The 24485-nt window shown below is 37.9% G+C and overlaps 1 protein-coding gene across 3 annotated transcripts in view; it reads left to right on the forward strand.

Moving 5' to 3' along the window:
• The window catches only part of LRRC49 (leucine rich repeat containing 49), a 153670-nt gene that overhangs the window by 22944 nt on the left and 106241 nt on the right, over positions 1–24485 (forward strand). For all 3 annotated transcript variants that reach the window (XM_029952517.1, XM_029952518.1, XM_029952519.1), the window contains 2 exons: positions 5759–5902; positions 23782–23843. In XM_029952517.1, the coding sequence (XP_029808377.1) occupies positions 5759–5902; positions 23782–23843 (206 nt within the window). The remainder of the gene's footprint in view (positions 1–5758; positions 5903–23781; positions 23844–24485) is intronic.

Below are 24485 nucleotides of genomic sequence, written 5' to 3' on the forward strand. Positions count from 1 at the left end.
AGGGACCGGACGTGGGCTGATAAATTACTGGCGGTCAGATGGCAACGTTTCAGGAAGGAGGCTGCACTGCTCTCCTAGGAGGCACCAATCTAGTCGGGAAGTGCCTGCATTTCCAAGCTGGAGATGCTGCAGTCTCTCCTTAAAGACACAGGTCTTTAACTGCTCAGTGCTTAGTGTCGTCAACACGGCAGTGGATGTGGGCAACTCCTAATCCGCGCGAGAGTAGGGGCTTTGCAAAAATAAGGTTTTAAGAAAGTTTGCCATTTTAAGGCTATATTTTATTTTAATGTGAAAGCTTGAAGTCTTACACTTTGAATGAATAAATCTCAACATTACTGATTGGTTTAAAATGGATTAATGGAAAGATAATAGGTAACAAAACTTCTCATGGTGTTCAGAGGCCCCACCTTTTTTGAACAAAGTGGACAGTGGTTCCAAAGGGGACAGAGCAGGAGAGGGGCCCAGGCAGTTACAGAAGCAGGCATCTTCTCTTCCTCTTCTTGATGGCAGAGGACAGAGAACTGCTCACTTAACTTCCTCAAAAACTCTTTTGAGGCCTCAATGCATGAAACCCAAGCACACCAGGTATTTTCCAGCACCAGTCTCCTAACCCTTAGCCCTAACCCTAACCCTAAACCAAACCCTACCCTAACCCTAACCCTTAGGTTGGCCTACATTATAGAATTACCTTTTATTTAGTTTGGTAACTCTGAAAAGGAACATTATTAATGTTAGTGGCCAAACCCTGCTGGTAGGCGATGGGAGTCAGCTGCTTCTCCTTCACTTTCTCAGTAGTTTCTTTGTTGCCTCTGAGATCAAGTTTAGTCCCCGCCAAAATGATGAGGATGTTGGGACAGTGGTGTCGCACTTCAGGGGACCATTTTGCTCCAACGTTTTCAAATGATGCAGGACTCACATGAGAAAAGCAGATTAAGAGTACGTGAGTTTGTGGATAGGATGAGGGACGTAATCTGTCATAATCTTCTTGTCCAGCTGTATCCCATAAGCCCAGATTCACCCATTTTCCCATTTTCCATCCACCATAACATGGGCAGAGTGGTTTTGAAAGACACTGGGGATGTATTGTCAGGAGGCAGGGATTAGGGGCAGCTCCGTCCCCCACCACCACAAACTCTGCATCTGGGCCTCTCACTGGACTGGGGTGGCGGCAGCGTGTGGAGGCAAGACGCTGGGGGCTTAGGGCACAGGGAGTGGCAGAGCACGGGGTGTGGGGGCCGCTGTCCACACCACCTCACTCGCTGCCGACGGGAAGCCAGACCCCGGCAGCAGCCACCACTCAACACTGGGATCGTCTTGCTTCTGATTTTTTGCCATTTGAATGTGTATAAAGTGGTGTCTCCTTGTGGTTTTGATTTCCATTTCCCTGACTACTCTATCATCTGGTCTGTTCTCTTCAGTTATTTTGTCTGCCTCTATGTCTGAATTCCTCTATCTGATTTGTTTGGTCCCCCCACCCCCGCTTCTTCTCTCTCAGCACATCTTGGCTGTTTTTTAGTCCTTTACTCTTCCATTGAAATTTTTGTCTTCGAAATGTATTTATTTATAAACAGCTACATGAGCTACATACTCATGCAGACAGTAAAGCCTTTCTTCAGGTGGTGAATGCACATTCTGGAATGATCCATCCGTCCCTGCCTGTTGATGAGCAAAATCTGTCACTGCCACCTGCATTTGGTTGAGTACAAACTTCAGCATGATCTCTCTAGGCTCTCTAGCAGCTGTTAGTCTCCACCGTGTGGGTGACAAGCTAATGCAGTGAATGGAAACCTTGACAGATGGACCGCATCTGCTAGGTTCCAGTCTCGCCCTGTTCCTTCTGCGTGTCTTCTGTGTGTACAGTGTGGGGAGAATGCTAGTGGCCTGAGAACTGCCCAGCTCTCCAGGCCAGTCACTCGGGAGGGGAGAAATTAGTTACCCAGTTAGGTGGTGGTGGAATGGGAAGAAAAATGGAAGGATTTTGTCAGTAAAAGAATATCATATGCGAAGGCCCTGAGACTAAAACCAACATGGTAAGTCATTTTGTACTGCTAGAGAGTTTAGCATGCGTTGAAGAATGGTGAGGAATGAGGCGAGAGAGGCAGGCAAAGGCTGGACTGGGGAGGGGATTGGATGCCACACTACAGAACTGCCCGTCCATCTTGCAGCTCGCTGTTTTTAAAACTATTCATAACTTAATCAAAAACATTTAGGGTCACAATATTTTAAAGTTTATTTAAAAGTATATATGAGAATTAAACATATTTATATAGTTTTCACATTATAATACACCTTTAAGAATTCCCTGGGCAGTACCCAAGATCTGTGAGAGGACCTGATCAATGAATAACATATCAGTTGATCTATATGTAATGTGTAGGAATTATTTACCAAGCATTACGTTGATGAAAAATGCTCATTCCTTGTTAGCTGACCTGTGTGATATCATATAATTTCAGCATTGTGTTTGTAATATTCCATGTATTAAGAGTAAACATTTATATCATACGAATTACTCCTCAAGGTTCTATAACTACAAGAAGGAAGTTTTTTTTAAGTTTATTTTGAGAGAGAGAGACAGAAAGAGGGGGAGAGAGAGAGAATTCCCAGAAGGCTCTGCACCGTTCAGAGCCCAATGTGGGGCTTGAACTCACAAACTGTGAGATCATGATCTGAGCTGAAATCAAGAGTCAGACATCTAACCAACTGAACCACACAAGTGCCCCAAGAAAGAAGTTTTAAATGAGAATCGAGTCATGTTTGAAAATATTGAAATCCAGTAAGCAGAAATTTGATATATTTCAAAATGAAGACAGCCTTAGTTGACCTTAGGCTTCTAAAAAATCAGGAGATAAAATATTCAAGATGAAATGTCCAATCCTTAAAAAAAATAGTATCAGGTAGTTAAAAGCTAAAAGAAAAGTGAATATTTTTTGTTTAAATTTACTTTTGTTAGACATAAAAATGATACTTGGTGTACCTTGTGAAATAAAACATAATTGGTTTATGGATGTGAAAATGTTCTGAATAATGATAACAGTGTTCAAGAAATAGACTTGGGGGGTGGAAGGATTGGAGAAAAGTGAAAGTGGAGACAGAATTGTCTGAAAATTGATGGCCGTTTGATCTGAGGCAGTGATCTAAGGGAACAGCAACATCAGGATTTAGCACTTGATGATGATAGGTGAATGGTGAAGAAAACAGAGGAATTGGGAGGTTGACTCTCAACTTCTGTCCTAGAGTGTTTTGGTTTTCCAGAATCTGTTCTCTCGGTATGAATGCTTGCTTTAACATGGATGCTAATTTGCTTCAGGAAGAATCTGTCCTTTCAGTGGCATCTCTTCCTTCAGGGAGAGCTTGCCCTTTCTGTGACTGCCCGCCTGAAAGCAGACACTTGCCCTTTTGTCGTTGCGGAGTAGGACGGTTGTGTTTATCCAGACAGAGCAGTCCGAGCTGCTCTTCTACACAAAGACGAGATGAGTGTGCGGCCTTCCTGGATGTACCAGAAAGCCCTGCAGTCTATCTGGAGACTCTGTCTCTGATCAGTAGGACCCATGACTGGGCTTTCCAGCATGCCCATCATTTCTTCTTGCCGTGAACTTTTTTAACTAATCAAGAGCTCTGCTCTCACCCGACGCTGCCTTTTCCCTGAAATTTCTATCGTTACTCTATGCTTGTGACTTTGTCCATGGCTGCACCGTGTAACAGGTCCATCAGAGACCTTGCATGTGATTCTGTTGCACTTGGCCTATATGATTGCAAACCAAGAAGCCGAACAATATCCCCAGCGATTTTTCTTAAATTACAGCCTGATACCTATATTTTAGAATTAATACTGTTCCTTTTCAGGGTTACCAAACTAATTAAAGGCAACTCTACGATGTAGGTACTTCAATGATAAGTCCCTCCAGGACCAAGGAATCAGAGAAAGGTAGTTTTCTAAAAGAAATGCCCCAGGATTATTACCAGAAGGGGGAAGACCCCTTTTGCACATCATATAACAATTGTGCCCCTTTGTTCTCTAGATCTTTCCTGAGCTCGGGAAAGTTTTATTTTATATATTTACATACTGCTTTTCCATTTGTGTTTGTTACATCTATACTGTTTGTCTTCCAGATCCCCACCTTACCTTCTAATCTTTCTGTCTCCATTTTTCTGTATCTTTTAGGAGAGTTTCTCAAGTTTATGATGACATTACTGATTTTGTACAGTGTCTATTTTGCTTTTTGCTGATTCCACACATTTCGTTTTTTAAATTTAAGTTTATTTATTTATTTTGAGAGAGAGAGAGAGAGAGAGAGAGAGAGAGAGAGAGAGAGAGAGTGGGAGAGGGGCAGAGAGAGAGGCAGAGAGGATCCCAAGCAGGCTCCATGCTGTCAGTGCAGAGCCCAGCGCAGGGCTCGAGCCCATGAACCATGAGATCATGACTTGAGCTGAAATCAAGTCAGATGCTTAACCATCTGAGCCACGCAGGCACCACAGATTCCATATTATTTCAAATTCAATCACCTATTTAGTTTTGAAATGCTTTTGTCCACATCTAATCGTACAGTTCTGTCATCTCCAAATACTGATAATATTGTTTCTTCTTTTATATTTTCATTGTATATTAGACCAAAAATTTTAGTACAAATTTTAAAACCTACTTACATGTCCCCTTTATATATTACTGAATTTATAGTAAATACAGTTAGGTTTTCCCTTTTGGAGCTAGATGGAATCTGGATGGTGTTTCTTGAATGTAAGGGAAGGTCCAATAACAGCCTACAAACTGGATTATAAGTCTAAGAAAAAGTTCTTTTAGCCAACATCTGCCTTGAAGTGTTAAAAAAAATAACAAAAATAATACTGGGATGACAGTATACATGAGAAAATTAATCTCTGATGATTGTGAAATTTTTTTTGTTTGGAAGAAAAGTGTTATGTGTATGACTCACTCTTAACTTAAGTACATGATGTTAAAAAGTTGCTGAAGTCCCCCTCAAGGACCCCACTTCGTGTCCTACAGACACATCGTGCTGCGCTTCCTGTATTACCCTAGTGGGGCTTAAAGTCACATGTGCTCTCGCCCTTCATGAGCAGAGCTTCCCCTTCCCTACCTTGCTGTGCTCAGACCTCCTCTGCTGCGGCTCAGGGCTCATGAGTACGTGCCTATTCCGTGACTCACGTCCTCTTGGCTACAAACCTCACACCCACTGTGGTGCTGTCTGGCCGAACACTATCCGTCTCCTCTCTTAAGCACTCCACCCTCCCTCTCCACTGGGGATCCTGGTTCCTCGTATCTTCCCCATTTAGACTCCTGACAGGCGTTCAGTCTCCTGCGGTATCAGTGGGACAAACAAGGGGACCATGCATGTAGCACTCCTCCTCCCTGCCTTTTCTCTTGGAGGGCTGGCTTCTGTGGTCAAAACACTGTGAGCTTCTGCCTTGGCAGGTAGTATGTGTATGTCACCTTTATCTGGACCTGGCACAGTATTGGGCAACTAGAGATGCCCCCAAGGATGGCCTCGTTAATTATTTGATAACAGTTATTCCAAATATTTACTATGGCCAAATTATAAAATACATTCCTTTGGTTAATTTTTGCAAGGCTAAGGACTTCTTACTATACACAACAGAGGAAACTGGAAGTAGATTTTTAAATGTCTTCGTGTAAATGTGTCACTGACTCCAGTGACTATATATTTTATTTTTAGGGTTTTTATAACATGCATATTTGTGATTTGTGCCTGCTATTCATCCTTTTCTCATTTTTTAACAGATTACCAGAATCGAAAATGTTAGTCATTTATGTGATTTGAGAGTTTTAAATCTTGCTAGGAACCTTTTAAGTCACGTTGATAACCTTAATGGGCTGGACTCACTCACTGAACTTAACCTGCGACACAATCAGATCACTTTTGTGGTGAGTACGAGCATGGAATCCATGTGTGCTTTTGGGCTTTTCTTTTAAGGAGTGAGCTAAATGTTATTGCATTGCTTTATGCAAAGTAAGCATCTATGGTACTTTCGTTCTTCTCTGTATTTAATTGCGGATATAAGTATTAAGCTTTCTGTTTTGATTTGGAAGTGTTAAGGTGTTTTTCACTTTAAAAGACAAATGTAAAGATAACAGAAGAATTATCAATAAATGAATTAGCTAATTTAAATGGATGCGGAATTCTTTCCTGTTTTATCACAGGTATAGAATTAATAAGGAAGGAGGTTATTGGTGACTGAAAGTTGATAAATTGTTGTACCAGGAGGAAAAAGGCACAGAGAGGAGAGACTGAGGGCTGTGAAGATGTGCACAAGCCTCGTATCTTTTGCGGTGCTTAGAGGCAGGCTGGTGTAGTGGAAAAAGCACGCATGGGCAACAGCGACCTCGTTCTGGTCACAGCATCCTCTCTCATTAGTTGTGTGACCTTGGGCAAATCATTTCCTCACTAAGCATCAGTTTACTTCTCTCTAAAATGAGGCATTGGGCCAGATTCTTTCAGGACCCCTCTTAGCTTGTTGAATCTGAAGAAAGCGGGTCAAGAACTGGCATGTGAGGAAACAAGTTAGCATTGTGGGGGCAAAACTACAGAAAGGCAAGTATGGAACTCTGAAGATGAACTTTGTTAGGATTATAGCTTTACTGGAGTTCAGCATCGAAATAGCAGCCTTTTGCTTAGGTGTTTTGTACCTGTGCACCTGTGAGAGGCACTAGAAGTAGGCTCGGGCTGTATGATATGGTACCAGCCAAGGAGACTTCTGATGATTTATAGAAACATTTGTTTTTAACAAGCTTTGTTTCTTTTACATGCAGTAGAAAATTATTAGGTTCTCTTAGGATGTCATTCAAGCACTTTTAAAGGCACAATCTAACTCTTCACTTTTTTGAGACATTGAGTTCCTTAGTAAGTAATTAAGTGTAATGTAAATGGTATACTTGGAAAGGTTGGGGGACAGATCTCTAGGCCTCCTTGTACAATACAGATTGGTTTCATTTTGAAGTTTTCCCAGAAAATCTGAGCTCAGTAATATGCAAATCTTCTAGGAGGTTGGGATAATTTCAAAACCTTTTCCAAGACATGGATTTATTCCAGAACCTCTAAATTCTGTCATACCCTCCCCCGAATGAATTTAAATGTTGGAAATCGCTTGTTTATTTTAAAAGACGTCCAGATTGAGTTAATTGTTACTTTGCTGAGTGTCTCAGAGCTGCTTAGGCTGGACTTGAGCTGTCCTCAGGACACTGCGTGTGGTAAGAATACAGAAGGCTTTGACCTTTGCATATTCCTTTCCATATTCTTTCATTTGGGAAGTACATCATGCATATCCAGGAAATTGCTTACTGAGTTTCCCGTGAGTATTATGTCTGATCATCACTATTATAGCTTAGACAGCAGTCAACGTCTATGGAAAAGGAAATTGTATTAATTTCTAAAAGTTAAAAAGATGTAATAAGTATGTATATGGTATCATCATGATAATAAGTATCATGCATATTAATTTACAGGAAATTGTGAATATACATGTAGGGACAAGTAAGACACTGGGTCTAACTTTTGTTTGTTGTTTCCTAAAACAGCCGAGAGACTTTTAAAGGCTGAGGATTCCTTTTCTTTTTTTCCCCCTACCCCGTATCTCTTTGTTTCTCTAGGGTCAGTTATCACACTTATACTGTCTTTTTTTCTTTCATGGTTTTGATTTTACTCAGTGGCTGGTAATCTTTTTTTTTATTATATGTTTTTTAATGTTTATTTAGTTTTGAGAGATAGAGACAGAGACAGAGACAGTGTGAGTGGGGGAGGGACAGAGAGAGAGAGAGAGAGACTCAGAATCAGGCTCCAGGCTCTGTCCAGGCTCCAGCTGTCAGCACAGAGCCCGATGCGGGGCCCAAACCCATGAATCGTGAGATCATGATCTGAGCTGAAGTCGGCCACTTAACCGACTGAGCCACCCAGGCGCCACTTAACCGACTGAGCCACCCAGGCATGCCCCCTCAGTGCCTGGTAATCTTTAAATGAAGGACTGTGTTAAGTAGTAACCGGGTCTCCTGCCCAGCCAAATGGGCCTTTTTAACTCTAAGTTATCTCCCTAGAAAGATCACTGAATTTGTGTAAGTTGTCAAATCCCACACATTGGCAGACTTCCCTTTAGAATGAGTGGAAAGGAAAAGGGAGGCTTGCTCTATAATTACCAAAAGAAGAGAATGACTATTCGGGGATATAGAAGGACTTTGCGATCTTTGGTGCCAGGTGAAATGCCATTCCCTTTCCCTGCTGGATCTAATGTAGCAGTTATTAACCATCTCCATGGATAAAACACCCACGCTCCCCATCCTTCCCTGACAGTTACTCTGTTTTGTTTAGAGAACAGACCCTGCGGCTCCCGCTGAGTGTTTCCCCAGCCAGCTGCTCTGTTCACTGCCTGTGTGTGTGCGCGCGAGGCAGGGGTGGGAGCCGCCGAGGGTGGGGTGGGTTTGTTGGTGTTCCAGGAATAGCTGTGGAGGAGGCAGACCTTGAACTCCACATATACTTGATTAGCCACAGTTAACCACTGTCCATGCCTGCTCTTGGCACGTACTGGCTCAGAGCGTGGAGTGCCTGGCATTCTGTCAGAAAGGATTCTGGTTTTGTGCTGCGGCGTCTCTCTTGGCTGGTTCTAAGCTGCAGTTTTCTCTGTCTACAGTTATCACTGATAAGATCCTATCTGCTTTGCAGCTTCCTGAAATTCATCAAAAATGTCGGTCTCTTAATGATGACTCTCTTGTCTTTATCATTTCCATGGACTTCTTCATTTCATGTATTTTTATTGCTTTACCCATTGATTGACTCTTGTAGAAGAGATGAGACATGTTATTACCTTTCACTGTCTTGTCAGAAAACTTCTCTGATGTTTTTGATATAGAAAAGTTTTCATTTGTTGGTTTATTGTAGTTAAAGTCACTGACCTTTTTCTGAGATTTTATAAATTTCAAAACAAATGTTGTTTTTGTTTATATGATATCTTTCCCTTTTAAAAAATTATTGGGTGCCTGGATGACTCAGTCGGTTAAGCATCCGGCTTCAGCTCAGGTCATGATCTCACAGTTGTGGGTTCGAGCCCCATGTCGGGCTCTGTGCTGACAGCTCAGAGCCTGGAGGCTGCTTTGGATTCTGTGTCTCCCTTTCTCTGCTCCTCCCCTGCTCATCCACTCTCTCTTTCTCTCTCAAAGAATAAATAAGTATTTAAAAAATTTAAAAAATATTCATTCTTTTACTGATGGATGGTAGTAGTATTTGCAATTTTTTATTGTTACAAAGTGTCACAAATAACATTTTTATACATGTCTTTGGTGCATATATGCAACAGTTTTCTCTAGGACAGTGGCTTTCAGACCGAAATCTAAGGTAATAAATAAAATTTACATTAAATCCCAGTTATTAAATGCCCAGTTATTAAAAACTCAGTTATTAAATATTTATGTGGGCACACTGTAAATAATAGAAGCAAGCATTTCATGAAGCTACACCTACCCTCATTGTTATCCATTCTGGTATATTCTGTTCCATTCTGTTTTGGTCTATCAAACATGTTGATCTAAAAAAAAGGTTGGTCTCAACCTATTGCATTGGTTTCTTGACCAACAAAAAACTGGTTGGAACCTGCATTTGTCAAACAATGCTCAATTTTGGAGCTTGGGAGAGGCATTGCTGGGAGCCAGTCATGCTCATTGTTTCATTTTATCAGGTATCATCAAGGTTTTTTTCCAAAACCTGATATAAAAATTTGGTACAACCAAATTACATTTCCATCAGCATTATCTGGGAGTTAGTTCCACCTTTGTGGACGCTTGATATTGTCAGGCCTTTTACCTTTTGCCAATTTTTTAACTCTGAAATTTTATCGTAGTGAGATTTTTACTTGAATTTCCAGTGAGGTTGAATGCCTTTTATCTTTTTTCTTTTGTGGTAATTGAGCTCTCTTCTGTGAATGGTTTTATCCTTTGCCCATTGTGATGACAGTTTTTTCTCTTTTTCCTCTTGATCAGTAGTATTTGTTTCTGCTGTATTTTGAGGAACAGCAATAAAAACTATCAATAGTTTTCTTTATTGTTTTTGGGGTTTTTTGTTTGAAAAATCCTTCCTTAAAGACTGAGGATATAGGGGCCCCTGGGTAAACCAGTTGGTTAAGCGTCCAGCTACAGCTTAGGTCATGATCTTATGGTTTGGGGGTTCGAGCCCCGTGTCAGGCTCTGTGCTGACAGCTCAGAGACTGGTGTCTGCTTCGGATCCTGTGTTTCCCTCTGTCTCTCTGCCTCTCCCCTGTTCATGCTCTGTCTCTCTCTGTCTCTCAAAAATGAATTTTAAAAAATTAATAAAGAAGGCTGAAGACATAAAGATATTTTTCTGTATTGTTTAACAGAAGCTTTAAGGTTATTCACATGTTTTATCTATTTGCAATTGATTTTTGCTTGTGGTGTAAAGTTGAAATCCAGTTTTGTTTTCCCTTTTCTCCTATGGCTTGCTAATTGTCTCAGCACCATTTATTGAAAAGTGGATCATTTCTGTCCTTTTCTCTCACCTTTGCAGTATCTTCTTGTAGCAAATTAAATATTCGCCTAGGCATGGGTCGGTGCCTGGGCTCTGTGTTCTGTTTGATGGATCGCTATGTTCCAATATAACACTATCTTAGTAACAGTAATAACCTCTGTTACGTCGTAACAGCTACTAGCATGAGGGCTTCAGTCTTCCTTTTTCTTCTTTTCCCTTCCTTTCCCAGCTTTCCTTTCTTCCGTTAAAGAAAAATCATTTTTTTGTTTCTATATACATTCTAGAAATAGTATATCAAGTTTCATGAATAACTCTACTGGTCTGTTTGATTAGAATGGCATTGAATTTGAAGACATTTGAGATTCTTATGATAATGGAACCTTTAATATCATTTGAGCATGGCTTATTATTATGAAGGCATAATGTGAATTATAATTATAATGTTTTACATTGAGCATATCTCAATTAGCATGTGTCACATTTACTGATTTCTATTCTTCTCCATAAATAGCTCATTTGTTTTTTGTTAGATTTCTTCCCAGATGTCTTATGCCTCTTTTTGCTATTGTAAATTTTTTTGATAAAAAATAGATTTAGTATTGTTACTAGTGTATGGAACCACAGTTGATTTGGGTTCATTAACCTTATATTTAAAAACCTTTCTCTAAAACTCAGTAATTCTAATAATGTTTCTGTAGGTTATCTTAGGTTTTCAGTTTAGACAATAATAATTTTTTTCCTTAATCATTTTGTTTTGTTTCTTCTTGTTTGAGCTAAACTGAACTTCCAGTTTGACTAAACCTCCAATACAGTTGAATAAAGAAGCAGAAGTGGATATCCTTGCCTTATTCTTGATTTTAAGGGAAACATATCACTAGCTGTATTTGCTAAATGCCATTTATTAATCTGAAGAGATTATCCTCTGTTTTTAGTTTGCTTAAGTTTATATTATGAATTGTTGTTGGATTTTATTAGATGATTTTTCTATAGCTCTTAGACTGGTCATATGGATTCTTTTCTTCTTTGTTAATTTTGCAAATTATATAATAATATTTTGTAACAGTAAGTAACTCTAGCACTTTCGGTCATTATGTATTTTATAGGCTACATTCCTGAATTTTGTTTGCTAATAATTTATTCATAATACTTATCTTGTTGTTAATAAGTGAGATTTGTCCAGGGGTTCCTGGGTGGCTCAGTCAGTTAAGTGTCTGATTTCAGCTCAGGTCATGATCTCACAGTTTGTGAGTTCAAGGCCTGCATAGGGCTCTGTGCTGACAGCGTAGACCCTGCTTGGGATTCTCCCTATCTCTCCCCTCCCCCCACCCTCTCACTTGCTCACATGTTCTCTCTCAAAAAGAAATAAATAAACTTAAAAAAATAAATGAATGAGATTTGTCTTTATTTTTATTGTTCTTTTCTGATATCAAGGTTATGCTAGCCTCATAAAATGAATTGAGGAGTGCTTCCTATTTTAATATTCTTTTTATAAAATTTTTTAACATTTATATATTTTTGAGAAACAGAGCAAGACAGATTATGCGCAAGGGAGAGGCAGAGAGAGAGGGAGACAGAATCTGAAGCAGTTTCCAGGTTTTGGGCTGTCAGCATAGAGCCTGACGCAGGGCTTGAACTTACAGACCACATGATCATGACCGGAGCCGAAGTCGGACACTTAACTGACTGAGCCACCCAGGTGCCCCCCCATTTTAATATTCTGTGATACCCTATTTATTTGTTATAAATCTCACTTTATATGACATTAAAGATAATTTGCGCCTTGAGTAAATAGTTAAATAGTCTGGGTTGTTTTAAACTATTGACTCAGTAATAATATATCAGTTTTGATATATTGTAGTTTCCTTTCATCTAAATTTACCTTTTTTAACTGCTCTCTCTGTAGTCATGTCTCCTTTGTCACTTCTCATAATGCTTATTTATACTTTCTTATTTCTTGATTAATATAACCTGAGATTTGTTTATTTTACTAGTAGTTTCAAAGAACTGGCTTTTGGCTTTGTTGAGCTTCTCTTGCAGCTTTTAAAATTTATTGCATATTGATTTTTGTTCTTATTTTCTTTTTCTTTCTAAAATTTTGTGTTGGATATTTGATACATTAGTTTTCAGTCTTTTTTGTTTTCTAATATAAGCACTAAAAGGCTATACACTTCCTTCTAAGAACCACTTCAGCTTCTTCCCACAAGTTTTGAAAGTTTTTTCAAAACAAGTTTTAGTTTTTTTATTCTAGATATTTTATAAGTCCCATTATGATTTCTTCCTTGATCCATGTGCTATTTAGAAGTATATTTAAAATTTTTGATATGTTTGGGTCATTCTTTTCTAATTTAATAGTTCTGTGGCCAATGAATGGGTATTATATGTAATCGGTTCTGTGAACTATGTCAAGGTTTGCTTTACTGCCCACTGTGCAGTCAATGTTTACAGCCAATACGTACTCTCAGTATGTTTGCCTAGTACGTGGTCAGTCTTTGAAGCTGTTTCTAGGTGCACACAAGTTTAAAATTGATGTATCTTGTTGAGATGAGTGTAATCATCCCTTACATATCACTTACATATAATTGTATGTGACTGTATGTAACTGTATAATCATTGTTCACATATAACTGGGCGTTAGATGTAAGTGATGAATCACTAAATTCTGCTCCTGAAATTATTACACTATATGTTAACCCACTGGTTGTAAATAAAGTAAAATAAAATTGATCTATCTTCCTGATAAATTGTTCCTTTTATCGTTATGTAGTAATGGTCTTTGTTAGTGACCTACTGACTCCTTCACTGAGCAAGTCTTTTATGAGCCTGGGCTTTATGTCAGGTCCTGTTCTAAGTATGTAGTATAGCTAAGGAAGTTAATGCTTTTTGCCTTAACATTGATGTAGTCTAATGTTAATACCAACATTCTTTTGGTAATTTTTTTCCTGGTGTATCTTTATTATTCCTTGACCTTTACAAATTTTTAATATTGGCACAATTTCAGAAAAGGATGCAATCGTAAAGAAGTTCCAGTACCACAGTACCCAGTTACCGAAATGGTAACATTTAATACATTTGCTTTATCCTCTCTTTTGATTATTCTCTTTCCTCCCTTCTCTTTATATCTACAAGTCTCTCTCTCTCTCTCTCTCTCTCTCTCTCACTCTCTCTCTCTTTTTCTTCTGAACCATTTAAGAGTAAGTTGCAGGCATGGTGCCCTGTTATCTTCACATTACTTCAGTGTATATTTTCTAAAAACAAGAATTCTCTTATATAAACACATTACAATAGTCAAAATCAGGAAATTAACATTGATATGATACTATTATCTAATCTGTAAATCCCATTCAAGTTTTTGTAATTATCTAATGCGTGTCCTATATGCCCCCCTCATCTTCTTTAGTCTGCAGCAGTACTTGCACTGTTCTTTGTATGTCGTGACATTGACAGTTTTGAATACCATTAGTTTATTATTTTGCAGAATGTCACTCCATTTGGGCTTGTCGACTGATGTGTCCTCATGATTAGATTCAGTTTATGTACTTTTGGCAGGAACAACAGCAAGAATGATGTTAAGTTCTTCTTAGTGAGTCATACTACATATTCTTTTACTTTCAACCTTTTTCTTATAAAGAGTACAAGACGTCTTCTTAACTTCCATTAGGAGAATCTTTCTTCTGACCAGAGCCTTTAGTCTATTATACTAATTATGATTACTGATAGATTTTTCACTTTGCTGTTATTTCATGTTCTCTATTTGTCCTGCCTCTCCTGGGTGTGTGTGTGTGTGAGTGTGTGTGTGTGTGTGTGTGTGTGTGTGTGTGTGTGGTGGGGTGTCTGTGTGTGTACTCATGCGCCTTACAGTGAGTTGATGGAGTTTTCTCTTTTTTTTCATATTCACTTTAATGGTTAGTCTTTACATTTTATTTTTTTTAATTATAAAAAACTTTTTAAAGTGTATTCATTTTTGAGAGGGAGAGTCAGACTGAGCATGAGCAGAGGGAGAGAGGGAGACAGAAAATCCAAAGTAGGCTCCAGACTCTGAGCTGTCAGCAAGAGCCCGACACAGGGCTCAAACCCACGAACTGTGAGATCATGACCTGAACTGAAGTCAGATGCTTTACTGACTGAGCCACTCAGATGCCCCTACTTTTTACATTTTAAAATATATACCTGACTTAAATTATAGAGTTAATGTATATCCCTACCTTCTTCTTCAATAAGGACCCCAGAATCATTCAATCCAGTAAGCCTCTCCCATTTTACATGTTTTTGTTTCCTAGACTTTTTAAAAATCTTTTTACTCCCAAAATTAGATAGTTTAATTGCTGGTGTTTTCAGTCAGTGCTTATTTGGATTCACCACATGCCTGTTTGGGTTTACCACTCTTCCCAAAATATACAATTTAGAAAAGTCTTTAAAATGACTCGTGGTGGTAAGCTCTCTCAGTTTATGTTTGTCTGCTAATGTGTTTCTTTTGCTTTTATTCATGACTGATAATTTGACTTGGTTGGCCGTTATTCTTCTCCTAGATGTTTGAAGTTCATTGTCTTTGAACTCTATTATTGTCATTAAGCTGTCTACTATTTTTTTTTGGGTGCATGGTCTTCGTTTTCTTTTTCTGGTTGCTTTTAAGATTTCAAGATTTCCTTTTGAAGTTCTTCAGACTCATCAAGAGGTATATAGATGTGGAACTACTGTATTTCTCCAAATTTTAGATATATATTTTCTTCCATATTTCACCAATTCTGAAATCTGGATGTGTTTTACAATGCATGGCATCTTAAAAATCACTATTGGATAGGTTATAGCAATTTTATTGCCTACATTGATATGAACTTGTTTATAACTGTTTATACTATGTTCATTTCAATTATTGGTACTACATGTTTTGACTTTAATCACTGTTCAGAATGTATTTAAAAAGATTACACCCAAATGGTTCAGTGGGTTGGGCATCCAAGTCTTGATTTTGGCTCAGTCATGATCCCAGGGTCCTTGGATTGAGTCCTACCTCGAGCTCCATGCTGAGTGTGGAGCCTGCTTATGATTCTTTCTTCCTCCGCCCCTCTTCCTTACTTGCTCACATACTCTCTCTCTAAAACTAAAAAAAAATGCTAAAAAGATTACACCAAGGGGGTGTCTGGGTGTCTCAGTCGGCTAAACATCCAACTCTTTCTTGGTTTCTGCTCAGGTCATGATCTCGTGGTTCGTGGATTTGGACCCCACATTGGGCTCTGTGCTGGCATGGAAGCCTGTTTGGTATTCTTTCTCTCCCTCTTTCTCTGCCTCTCCCCAATTCATGCTTGCTTGCTCGCTCTCTCTCAAAATGCACAAATAAACTTAAAAAAAGTTTACACTAAGATTTGGCATGAATTGGAACACTTCTGTATTTAAAAATGCATGAAAAGTGAAGACATACATTTAATACTAGGGAAACATAATTTTTATTGGAGAAACAACCGTAATTCTACATTTTCTTGCTAATTAACAGTTAAATACTTTAAAAGGAAGAAAACTATGTTTGGCAAAGCTGTGTTACATTTTGATACTGAGATAGATTCAGAGAGTTTGCTCACCACATGCCAGGCCATGTATTTGAAGGCAGGAAAAACTGAGCAAGTGCCTTGGAAGAGATAAAAGCGTTTTAAAGCAACAAGAAGCTGTGTGTATAATTCACAGTGGTGTCTGAGACCATTTGGGCTGCTATCACAAAATGCCACAGGCTGGGTAACTTAAAAACAAGAGAAATCCATTTCTTACAGTTCTGGAGGCTGGGGAGTCTAAGGTCAAAGTGCCAGCCTGGTTGCATTCCGGTGAGAGCCCTCTTTCTGGTTCATAGCTGGCATCTTTTCACTGTGTCCTCACATGGTGGGTGAGGCTAGACCTCTTTTCTAAGGCACTAGTCCCATTCTTAAGGGACCACTCTTGTGACTTAAGCACCTCGAAAGGCCACACCTCTTAATACTATCCCTTCACGATGAGGATTTCAACATATGAATTTGGGGGAGACACAAACATTCAGACCATAGTACTGGTGTTTCTTTACCTTAACAATATAAAAATATGCAGAATGGATGTCACTAGCTTGGAGGAAAATTCTGTCGATAGCAATAGAGCACACTTTTAGGATACTCTGCATCACCAATGTTCATGATGACACAGAAACAATATTGTATGAAAAGCATGGACGTTATTGGTTAAATAGTGACGTTATTGGTTAAATGTGAAGACTGTTCCTCCATACTTTGAGGTGTAATTTGGATACTTTGAAACACACAAATCTCAACTGTACAGTTCAATAATTTTTTTAATGTAAATGTACTTTCATTTGACTGCCACTCAGATCAAAATAGAAAACATTTCTTTCCCTCCAGGTAGTTCCCTTATGCCCCTTAACAGTCAGTGTTTTCCCTGCCCTGGAAGTTTTCTGACTTCTTTCCCCATAGATTACTTTTGCCTGTTTTTGAACTTTGTATGAAATATATATATATATATATATATATATATAATATATAAAATGTTGTGTACTAAACATTTTGATATTCATCCATTTTGCTCTGTGTGTCAGTTTTTTTTAATTAGATAAGAGTTCTATTCATTCTCTACTTATAATACAATACATTCTTCTCTTCCTATCCATCTTGATTATTTCCAATTTTTGGCCCTTACAAATAGTGTCTTATAGTCTTTTCTTTATACATTTATTTTGGTGGACATGTACCTCATTTCTCTTAGGGAAATACATAGGCATATCATTACTGAGCCATGAGGTAGGTGGATGTCTAAATTTATTAGAAACTGCCAAACCGTTTTATGAATTGATGATGCCATTGTACATTCCAACAGCAATGCAGGAGAGCTCTGTTTGCCCCACATGCTAGCCAATATTTGATGCTGATGGTCTTTACAAGTTTAGTGATTCTATGATTCTCACTGGCTTTAATTTGCAATTCCTTGATGACTAGTGATGTTGAGCATGTTTTCAAGTACTTTTAGGCCATTCTAACGTATCTTTTTATGATGTATCAGTTTAAATCTTTGCCTATTAAAAAATTAGGTTGATTATCTTTTTACCATTAAGGCATATTAGATCTATATTCTAGCTTTGGGTCCTTTGGTGTATGTATTAGGTGGCTTTTTTTGACATGGTTTGCCTTTTTGCTTTCTTAGTAATGTTTTTGATATGTAAAAGCTTTACATTATAGTGATGTACAGTTTATCAATTTGTTTTATTTTATCATTAGTGCTTTTTTGCCTTGAACAAGAAGTCTTTGTCTATCCCAGTATGAGGAATGTGTTCTCCTCTGTCTTCTTCCAGAAAGTTTATAGTTTTACCTTTCACTTGGGGGTCTTTGATACATCTTTAATTACATTTTGTATATGGTGTGAGGTAGGGATCATGGTTAATTTTTCCCATATAGGGAAATCTATTTGCTCCACACCTTTTATAGGAAAGAGCTTTCTTTACTCATTAGTTGGTGTCTTTGTTGAAACTGAGTTAGAATCAAATGAGTCTTTGTGGACCTTCTCTTTTGTTCCATCTATTTGTATATTATTATGCCAGAACTATACTATCTAACTCTGTGTTAAATGGAGATATTTTGGAGTTTATTTATTTAATGGATTTATTTTGTTTAATTTTTTGTATGCATATGCATGATATTTGGCTGAAAACGTGGTTAACTAACTCTAGAAGAGCTCTTTTAGTAATAATGAAATAAAAATTCTAAGCGATATTTTATTATTGATTAATCATAAGTTTATTTCAGCAGGTGTTATATAAAATAATCATAAGATGGTACCTTAGATTTGATCACATACAGTAATTTTACTAGCATACCTAATATTTGGTTTCCTGAATCTGCAGATTTATATCTTTCATTAATTATGGGTGCATACTGAGTCTTTATATTCTCAAATATCGACCCCTTCCATTTTCTCTCTTTCTACTTAAACACCTACTAGATATGGTGTGGACCTTTGTGTTCTATCCTTTGTTTCTTAAAATTTCTAACATTCTTTTTTCTCTCTGCTACGTTTCTGCATCCTTTTTACTTATTTAGTGTTCTATGCCAGTTAAATAATTCTCTCCCCAGTCTTATTTAGTCTGATTTTCAGCCCATCTACTGACCATAAGGACCATAATTTTTTGTTTCTAGAAGTTCTACATGAATTTTTTCACAAATGCCCAGGGTGCCTTGTTAATAGTATCTTATATTTTTTCATGTTTTGGTTCCTTTTATTCTCTAATAATTTTAAACATAGATCTTTCATAGTTTTTATCCAGTTACTATATTTTCTTAATGTTTGAGCAGTTCTACATTTGCTGCCTGAAGTTTCTTCTGACTCTTGCTCATACTAATTTTTCTCCCATAGGCTATTTGGGATACAATGCTATAAGCCTGAGTTGAGTTTGTGTCTTTCCAGAGAGTGTTGCCAGGAGTGTTAGGGGCATGAATGCCAGGGATCATTTCTTATGAGGTGTCGTGTTAGATCACACACGTGATGGAAATTTGAACTACAAATTCAAAGGAGGAAAGGCCTTTAATTATGAAATTGAGGTGTCTTCTTTTTCCTCATAGCTGGTAATCTAGCTCTCCTAGATTATAAATACTGAAAATCTCCAAAGTCAGAGTATCAATAGACTGCTTACTAGTCTAGTTTTAGTCCCCCACAACCCTTTCCCACCTTTGTCTCTATGGGAATTAAACTATGTGCAGAAAATAATCAGACTGGAATAACTTGCAGCTAGATTGCACGCGTGCGCGTGTGTGTGTATGGTCATGTAATGAGTGTGTGTGAGTATGGTCATGTATCTTTCTCTCTATATATAATATTATATGGAAATTGATTACATTACATATTATATATAGGTAAATATGTATCAATGCCTTTGGGTAACAGAGCCAGAAAATAGACTTTTTAATATTGGCATTTAAATATATGATTGGACTTGATATGGTGGCTTACGTATAATTTCTCCTATAATATGTGTCTGTGTCAGAAGGTATGGCTGTAGCTAGTAGTTATTTTGGAATTAATTTAATAAATCTCTTTCTAAAAAGGAGTCCTTTTTAAACTTCTTCATTGCTTTGTTGATAAATCTTTTTTCAGTTCTGAAAATTAAAATAATTTCCCCTATATATTTCTTTTTATTTTTATTTATGACACAGTAGGTAACAAAGTGAGAGTAGCTGCGATTTTTTTAGTCCTCTTTGTCCTACTTGGTGCCTGCCAAGGCCTCCATCTCCTCACCTTCTTCCTTATTCCTCTGCAGGAAACTGCTCTAAAAATAGCTTCAGTAATAGATGTTCTACACATGGTGAGATTGCTTAATCATTTAGTTCTTTTGTGGAGTTTAGGAATATGGAAAAGAGTGTCTGAGCCGAGTAGGACAAGCGTGTTTCCCCAATGGCAAGAGACTATTCTTTGGAAAAATAAAGAATTATAATCTTCTCAGTAATCTGTAGTAATTTGTCTAACTTTTAAAGGATTATACTTTTAAAATATAGAAAATTACTTTGAGTCTTACTTCAATTTTTTATGTTTATTTCTTCTTTGAGAGAGAAAGAGAGTGTGTGAGCAGGAGAGGGGCAGAGAGAGGGAGACATACAATCCGAAGCAGGCTCCACTCTCTGAGCTGTAAGCACAGAGCCTGACACAGGGCTCGAACTCCCAAACCATGAGATCATGACCTGAGCTGTAGTCAGACATTTAACCGACTGACCCAGCCAGACACCCCTACTTTGAATTTTCTTTCAAAAAATGTTTCGGATATAATCTTAGAATTGTATTTTGTTAAATATAGCAAATTTGAGACTATGAGCAGATTAATTATACATGAAATACAAATATTACCTTATATGCAAATATTTTATTTCATCTTCCTCTTCTCAGGTATGTTAACATTGTTGCTTCCTTGCAGTAGTTTCTCTGCCTGTGAAAATTTATCTTCAGAAAAGAGCTGTTGGGAGGGTTTAACAGTTTACAATTAAACAAATGTAAGGAAAATGACTCATCCTTCAAGTTATGAAGATTTGGCTTCCTTATATTATCTTTAGCCCTCTACTTCTTTCCCCATCATTCCAAAATAATTATATTTTTTGGATAAGTAGATTGTCAAATTCTGGCCTCCCCAAAATACCACTGGAATAACCTGTTAATAAAGAAAAGCTGAGGTTATTACTTACTGGCAAGAAGAGCACACTACCTTGACACGATCATAGTCACATCTTCAAGGGCAAAGACAGGATATTTATTTTTGAGATTTTATGGAGGTCTGGTTTAAAGGTGGGTCTGTCAGTGAAGGGACTTGATTCATATTGATGAATTTATGATGTAATAGGTTGGGATTGTCTGGTGCAGAAAGAGGAAATTTCCAAAGTGAATATTGGACCTTGGTTTTAAAGCATGAGATGTCATCCTTGGATTTCTCTTCACCTCCCCCGGATGGCGAATCCGCTTCCTGGATCTTGCGTGTTTCCATCTTTATTTCCTTTCTCATGTGAGAGGAGCCATCTTCCAGTAGCTTTCAACCAGGCTTTTTTGTTTGATAGTCTTCTGTAAATAACTCACACACAGATAATTGATATGGTCAATGTGTTTTCTTTTTGTCATTACCATGTATGTCTCAGAATTGCTAGCAAACTTAAAAGTTATAATTTTCTTATAGAAATGAAATTTGGAACATCACAAATGATTGTGGGTAATCATTTTGCTTTTTAAAGTTCTGGAAGGGCTATCAACAAAACTGGTTATAGGGATATATGTAGCTGAATTCTGAGTTTCTGTTTTTCAATTTATTGTGAATATTTTTTTTTGTTCTATCAGGTAATGATGGTTAATGATGTTGAAAATTTGATATAGACTTCTCCTAAACTTTTGTTTCATAAATGAGGATAAACACAAACATCATAATTTAATCAAGTAAACTTTAAAAAAACCTTTCTCACAAATTATAGCCTGATATAATTTGAGTTTATATTTTAATAGCAAAAACTTATATCTTGAAAGATGTCGGTAGTCTCTGAAGGTGGTAGGCTGGAGCTAAAAGTAACAAATATATATATATATATATATATATATATATATATATTTTATGGTACCTTGATTTAAAGGAGAGCCAGGCTCCTTTTCTCCCAGTTAGATGTCAGCAGTGTTTATGCCCATAAATATCTTAGGTAGACTTCAGGAAGAATTTGGGAGAAAAGATTCCCTGAGAATACAGAGAGGGCTTTCAGTTTGGCTATGACTCCTTACTTTTAGGGACCAGCTAGGAAGCAAGCTACCATTTCCTTGGAAAGTAGGGCCCTGGAGTCAAATGAGACCAACCACTAGTCCGTCACTCCTCCACTCACCTTCCAGTCATTTCTGGGAATATCGAGAAGAAGCTGGTAGAGATGATTCAAGAAGTTGGCCAACATTTAGATCTTACCGCCCACTGGGGGGAATTTGGCTGCCTTCCTGTTTTCTGCAGACTTATTCCTTAGCCATGGTTGAAAAACTCTAAAAACCACTTTTTCGCATCTATGAATCAGGTTTTCAGGGGCGGGGCTGAGCATAGTAATGAATGGTACACATAGCCCATGTTCTGATCACTGGCAATTGCATCTGTTTTATACTGGTTAGGATCTGCAGGGTTGAGAAAATGTTGGAGAGCGGTGCACAAGGGAAGCCCCGTGGGAAAATGTCTTAGGCCAGGTTCATTTCTCCCATGCCCTCTCGAAACCCAGCGAGATGTGGCTCTGTCACAATTCTATCACTTTTATATGTTCTTTATATGCCAAACTTAAGAATAAGTAAATGAGCCATTTTAGGAAAAGCTAGGCTTGGCTGTAATTTTAATGCACTTGCCTTAATTCTTACCAGGGTCTTGGAAATGGTAGTTTTAAAAGGGAGGAAGGAAACATGGGGCGGGGGGGGGGGGGGAAGAAAGATAATGACCTATGGAAACAGTAAAACAAGTTTTGATTTGGATTTAAATAGTGAACACAATAATATGTAAAATGTATATACTTGTATTACTGTCATTCAAACTCCTATAACTAGGAATTATTGTAAATGATATTGCCCTTAAAAATGAATAACATTTATTATACACCCGAAACTCATATAATGCTGTATGCTAATTATGCTTCAATAATTAGTCCCAGACAAAAAAAAAAGAAAGAAATGTGTCTCTACTTTTCATACTAACATATTACTATTAACAGCAGATATTTTAGCTGGGTCACATCCAACAAATTAAAGTGAGTCTTTTAAAAACTTTTTAAATGAAAAACAAAAAGAGAGAGAGAAACAGTTTATAAGAGAAGTGTCAGCGTGTAGAATTTTACTGGAAGTCAAGATAACAAATCTTGTCCTGTCTCAGCCTCTAGGGCAGTATGTAGTCCTGGGTCACCTTTTCACCCCTCCCCAACCCTCCCTCTGCAACAACCCCAAATGTTCACGTTTGCTCATGTGCAGAATGAGGTTGGAGACCAGGTCATTAATAAGCTGCTTCCTAAGATTCTATTTCTCCAGCAGATGTCAGATTTTCAAGAAGTTTGTGTCTTTTCATTTAATGAAATTAGGTGGCTTTGTACTTATTTTGTGATTTTTCACAAACCCATTTGAGCCAAAACATTTCAGTATTTGGTAAGGATAAAACTGCATTTAGACAGCCATTGTTTACTTCGGGGTGCTGTACCCACACAGAACGGGGTAGATTTCCAATCGTAACGTCTGCTGTTTGCTGAGGCTGGAAATTGCCCTTCAGTGACACTCACTGTGATCCGCGTTTAGTTTTATGGGAGATTGTCACCCTCTGGGTTCATTTGTAGCTGGTGTATTTCCAACGGCTTGAGAATAGTGAGGGAAATTGCTTTGAGATTCTTGGTGCTGTCGGGAGAGCTAATGCATAAATTTAAAATTTAAAACATTTGAACAGCTTCCTTTTAAAAGTGATTTTTAACAAATGTTTGATCATACTATATTTGTGCTACAGTTGAAATGCTGAAGTAGCATTTTGGCGTCTTTCCCAAAAGCACGCTTAAAGAGGCTAGCAGCATCTCTGCCTGTTCTCAGTGCTTTTTACCTTGCGAGTGGTGCAGCTCGCTCTGCGGCTGCAGTGAAACCCTCCCATTAAGCTGCAGTGGGAAGAGTGGAGCTCGGTGTCCGGTAGAAATCAATGGTCTCGCAAGGTTGCAGTAAAAGCAATGACTACGTATTTCAACAGCCGAGTGAGAAGACATTGATATTTTTTTTTCTTCCAGCTGATAAATTTTTGCTTTCTGTTTCCTTCTAGAGAGATGTGGATAATTTGCCCTGCCTCCAACGTCTGTTTCTCAGCTTCAACAATATATCTACGTAAGTGGAAACTCCCGATTTGTCATTTATTAATAACTTGATTGTGTGGGTTCTCGTGCTTTAAAGGAGGATTATAAGTAGCTCGGAAGATTGCATTGTCCTGGAAGATTTTACATTTGAAAATGACAGGGCCGTACGACAAAGTTCTTGTTGGAAAAACAAAGCTCTGGTGCAGATTGGAGACTCTAAGGCTAGGATGATGAAATTAGTATATAGCCTGTGCTTTTCCTTTAATTATACTTTAGGGTTTGCTCGTTCATAAAGTGTATATGTGGAAATTTCACATGTAGTTATTTGGCTCTCCTTTGTTTGACACTTCTGCACCAGTCAGTTAAATTAGAATTTACTCCCTAAATTATCACCTGGAATCTGTATAGCTACTAAGCAATTTTGATATAATATAGCAGGCTATATTTGTCACTGAGCCTCTTGCTAGTTAGGCTGTAACTTCTAACTTGCTGTCCCTACTTGGATTTAATCCTGCTAAGAGACTGTATATTAGGGTATGTGCATACCTTTTGTTTTCCAAAGATTTGAAGCATATCCTGTACATTGTGATGCTGTCTCATTCGGTGTCAGCACGGAAGATTTCAGATCTGGAGCTGAGATCAGCAGTCAGACTTTTTGATGCAAAAGGAAGGA

This window comes from Suricata suricatta, chromosome 9 (assembly GCF_006229205.1).
Source record: "Suricata suricatta isolate VVHF042 chromosome 9, meerkat_22Aug2017_6uvM2_HiC, whole genome shotgun sequence".
NCBI lineage: Eukaryota > Metazoa > Chordata > Mammalia > Carnivora > Herpestidae > Suricata > Suricata suricatta.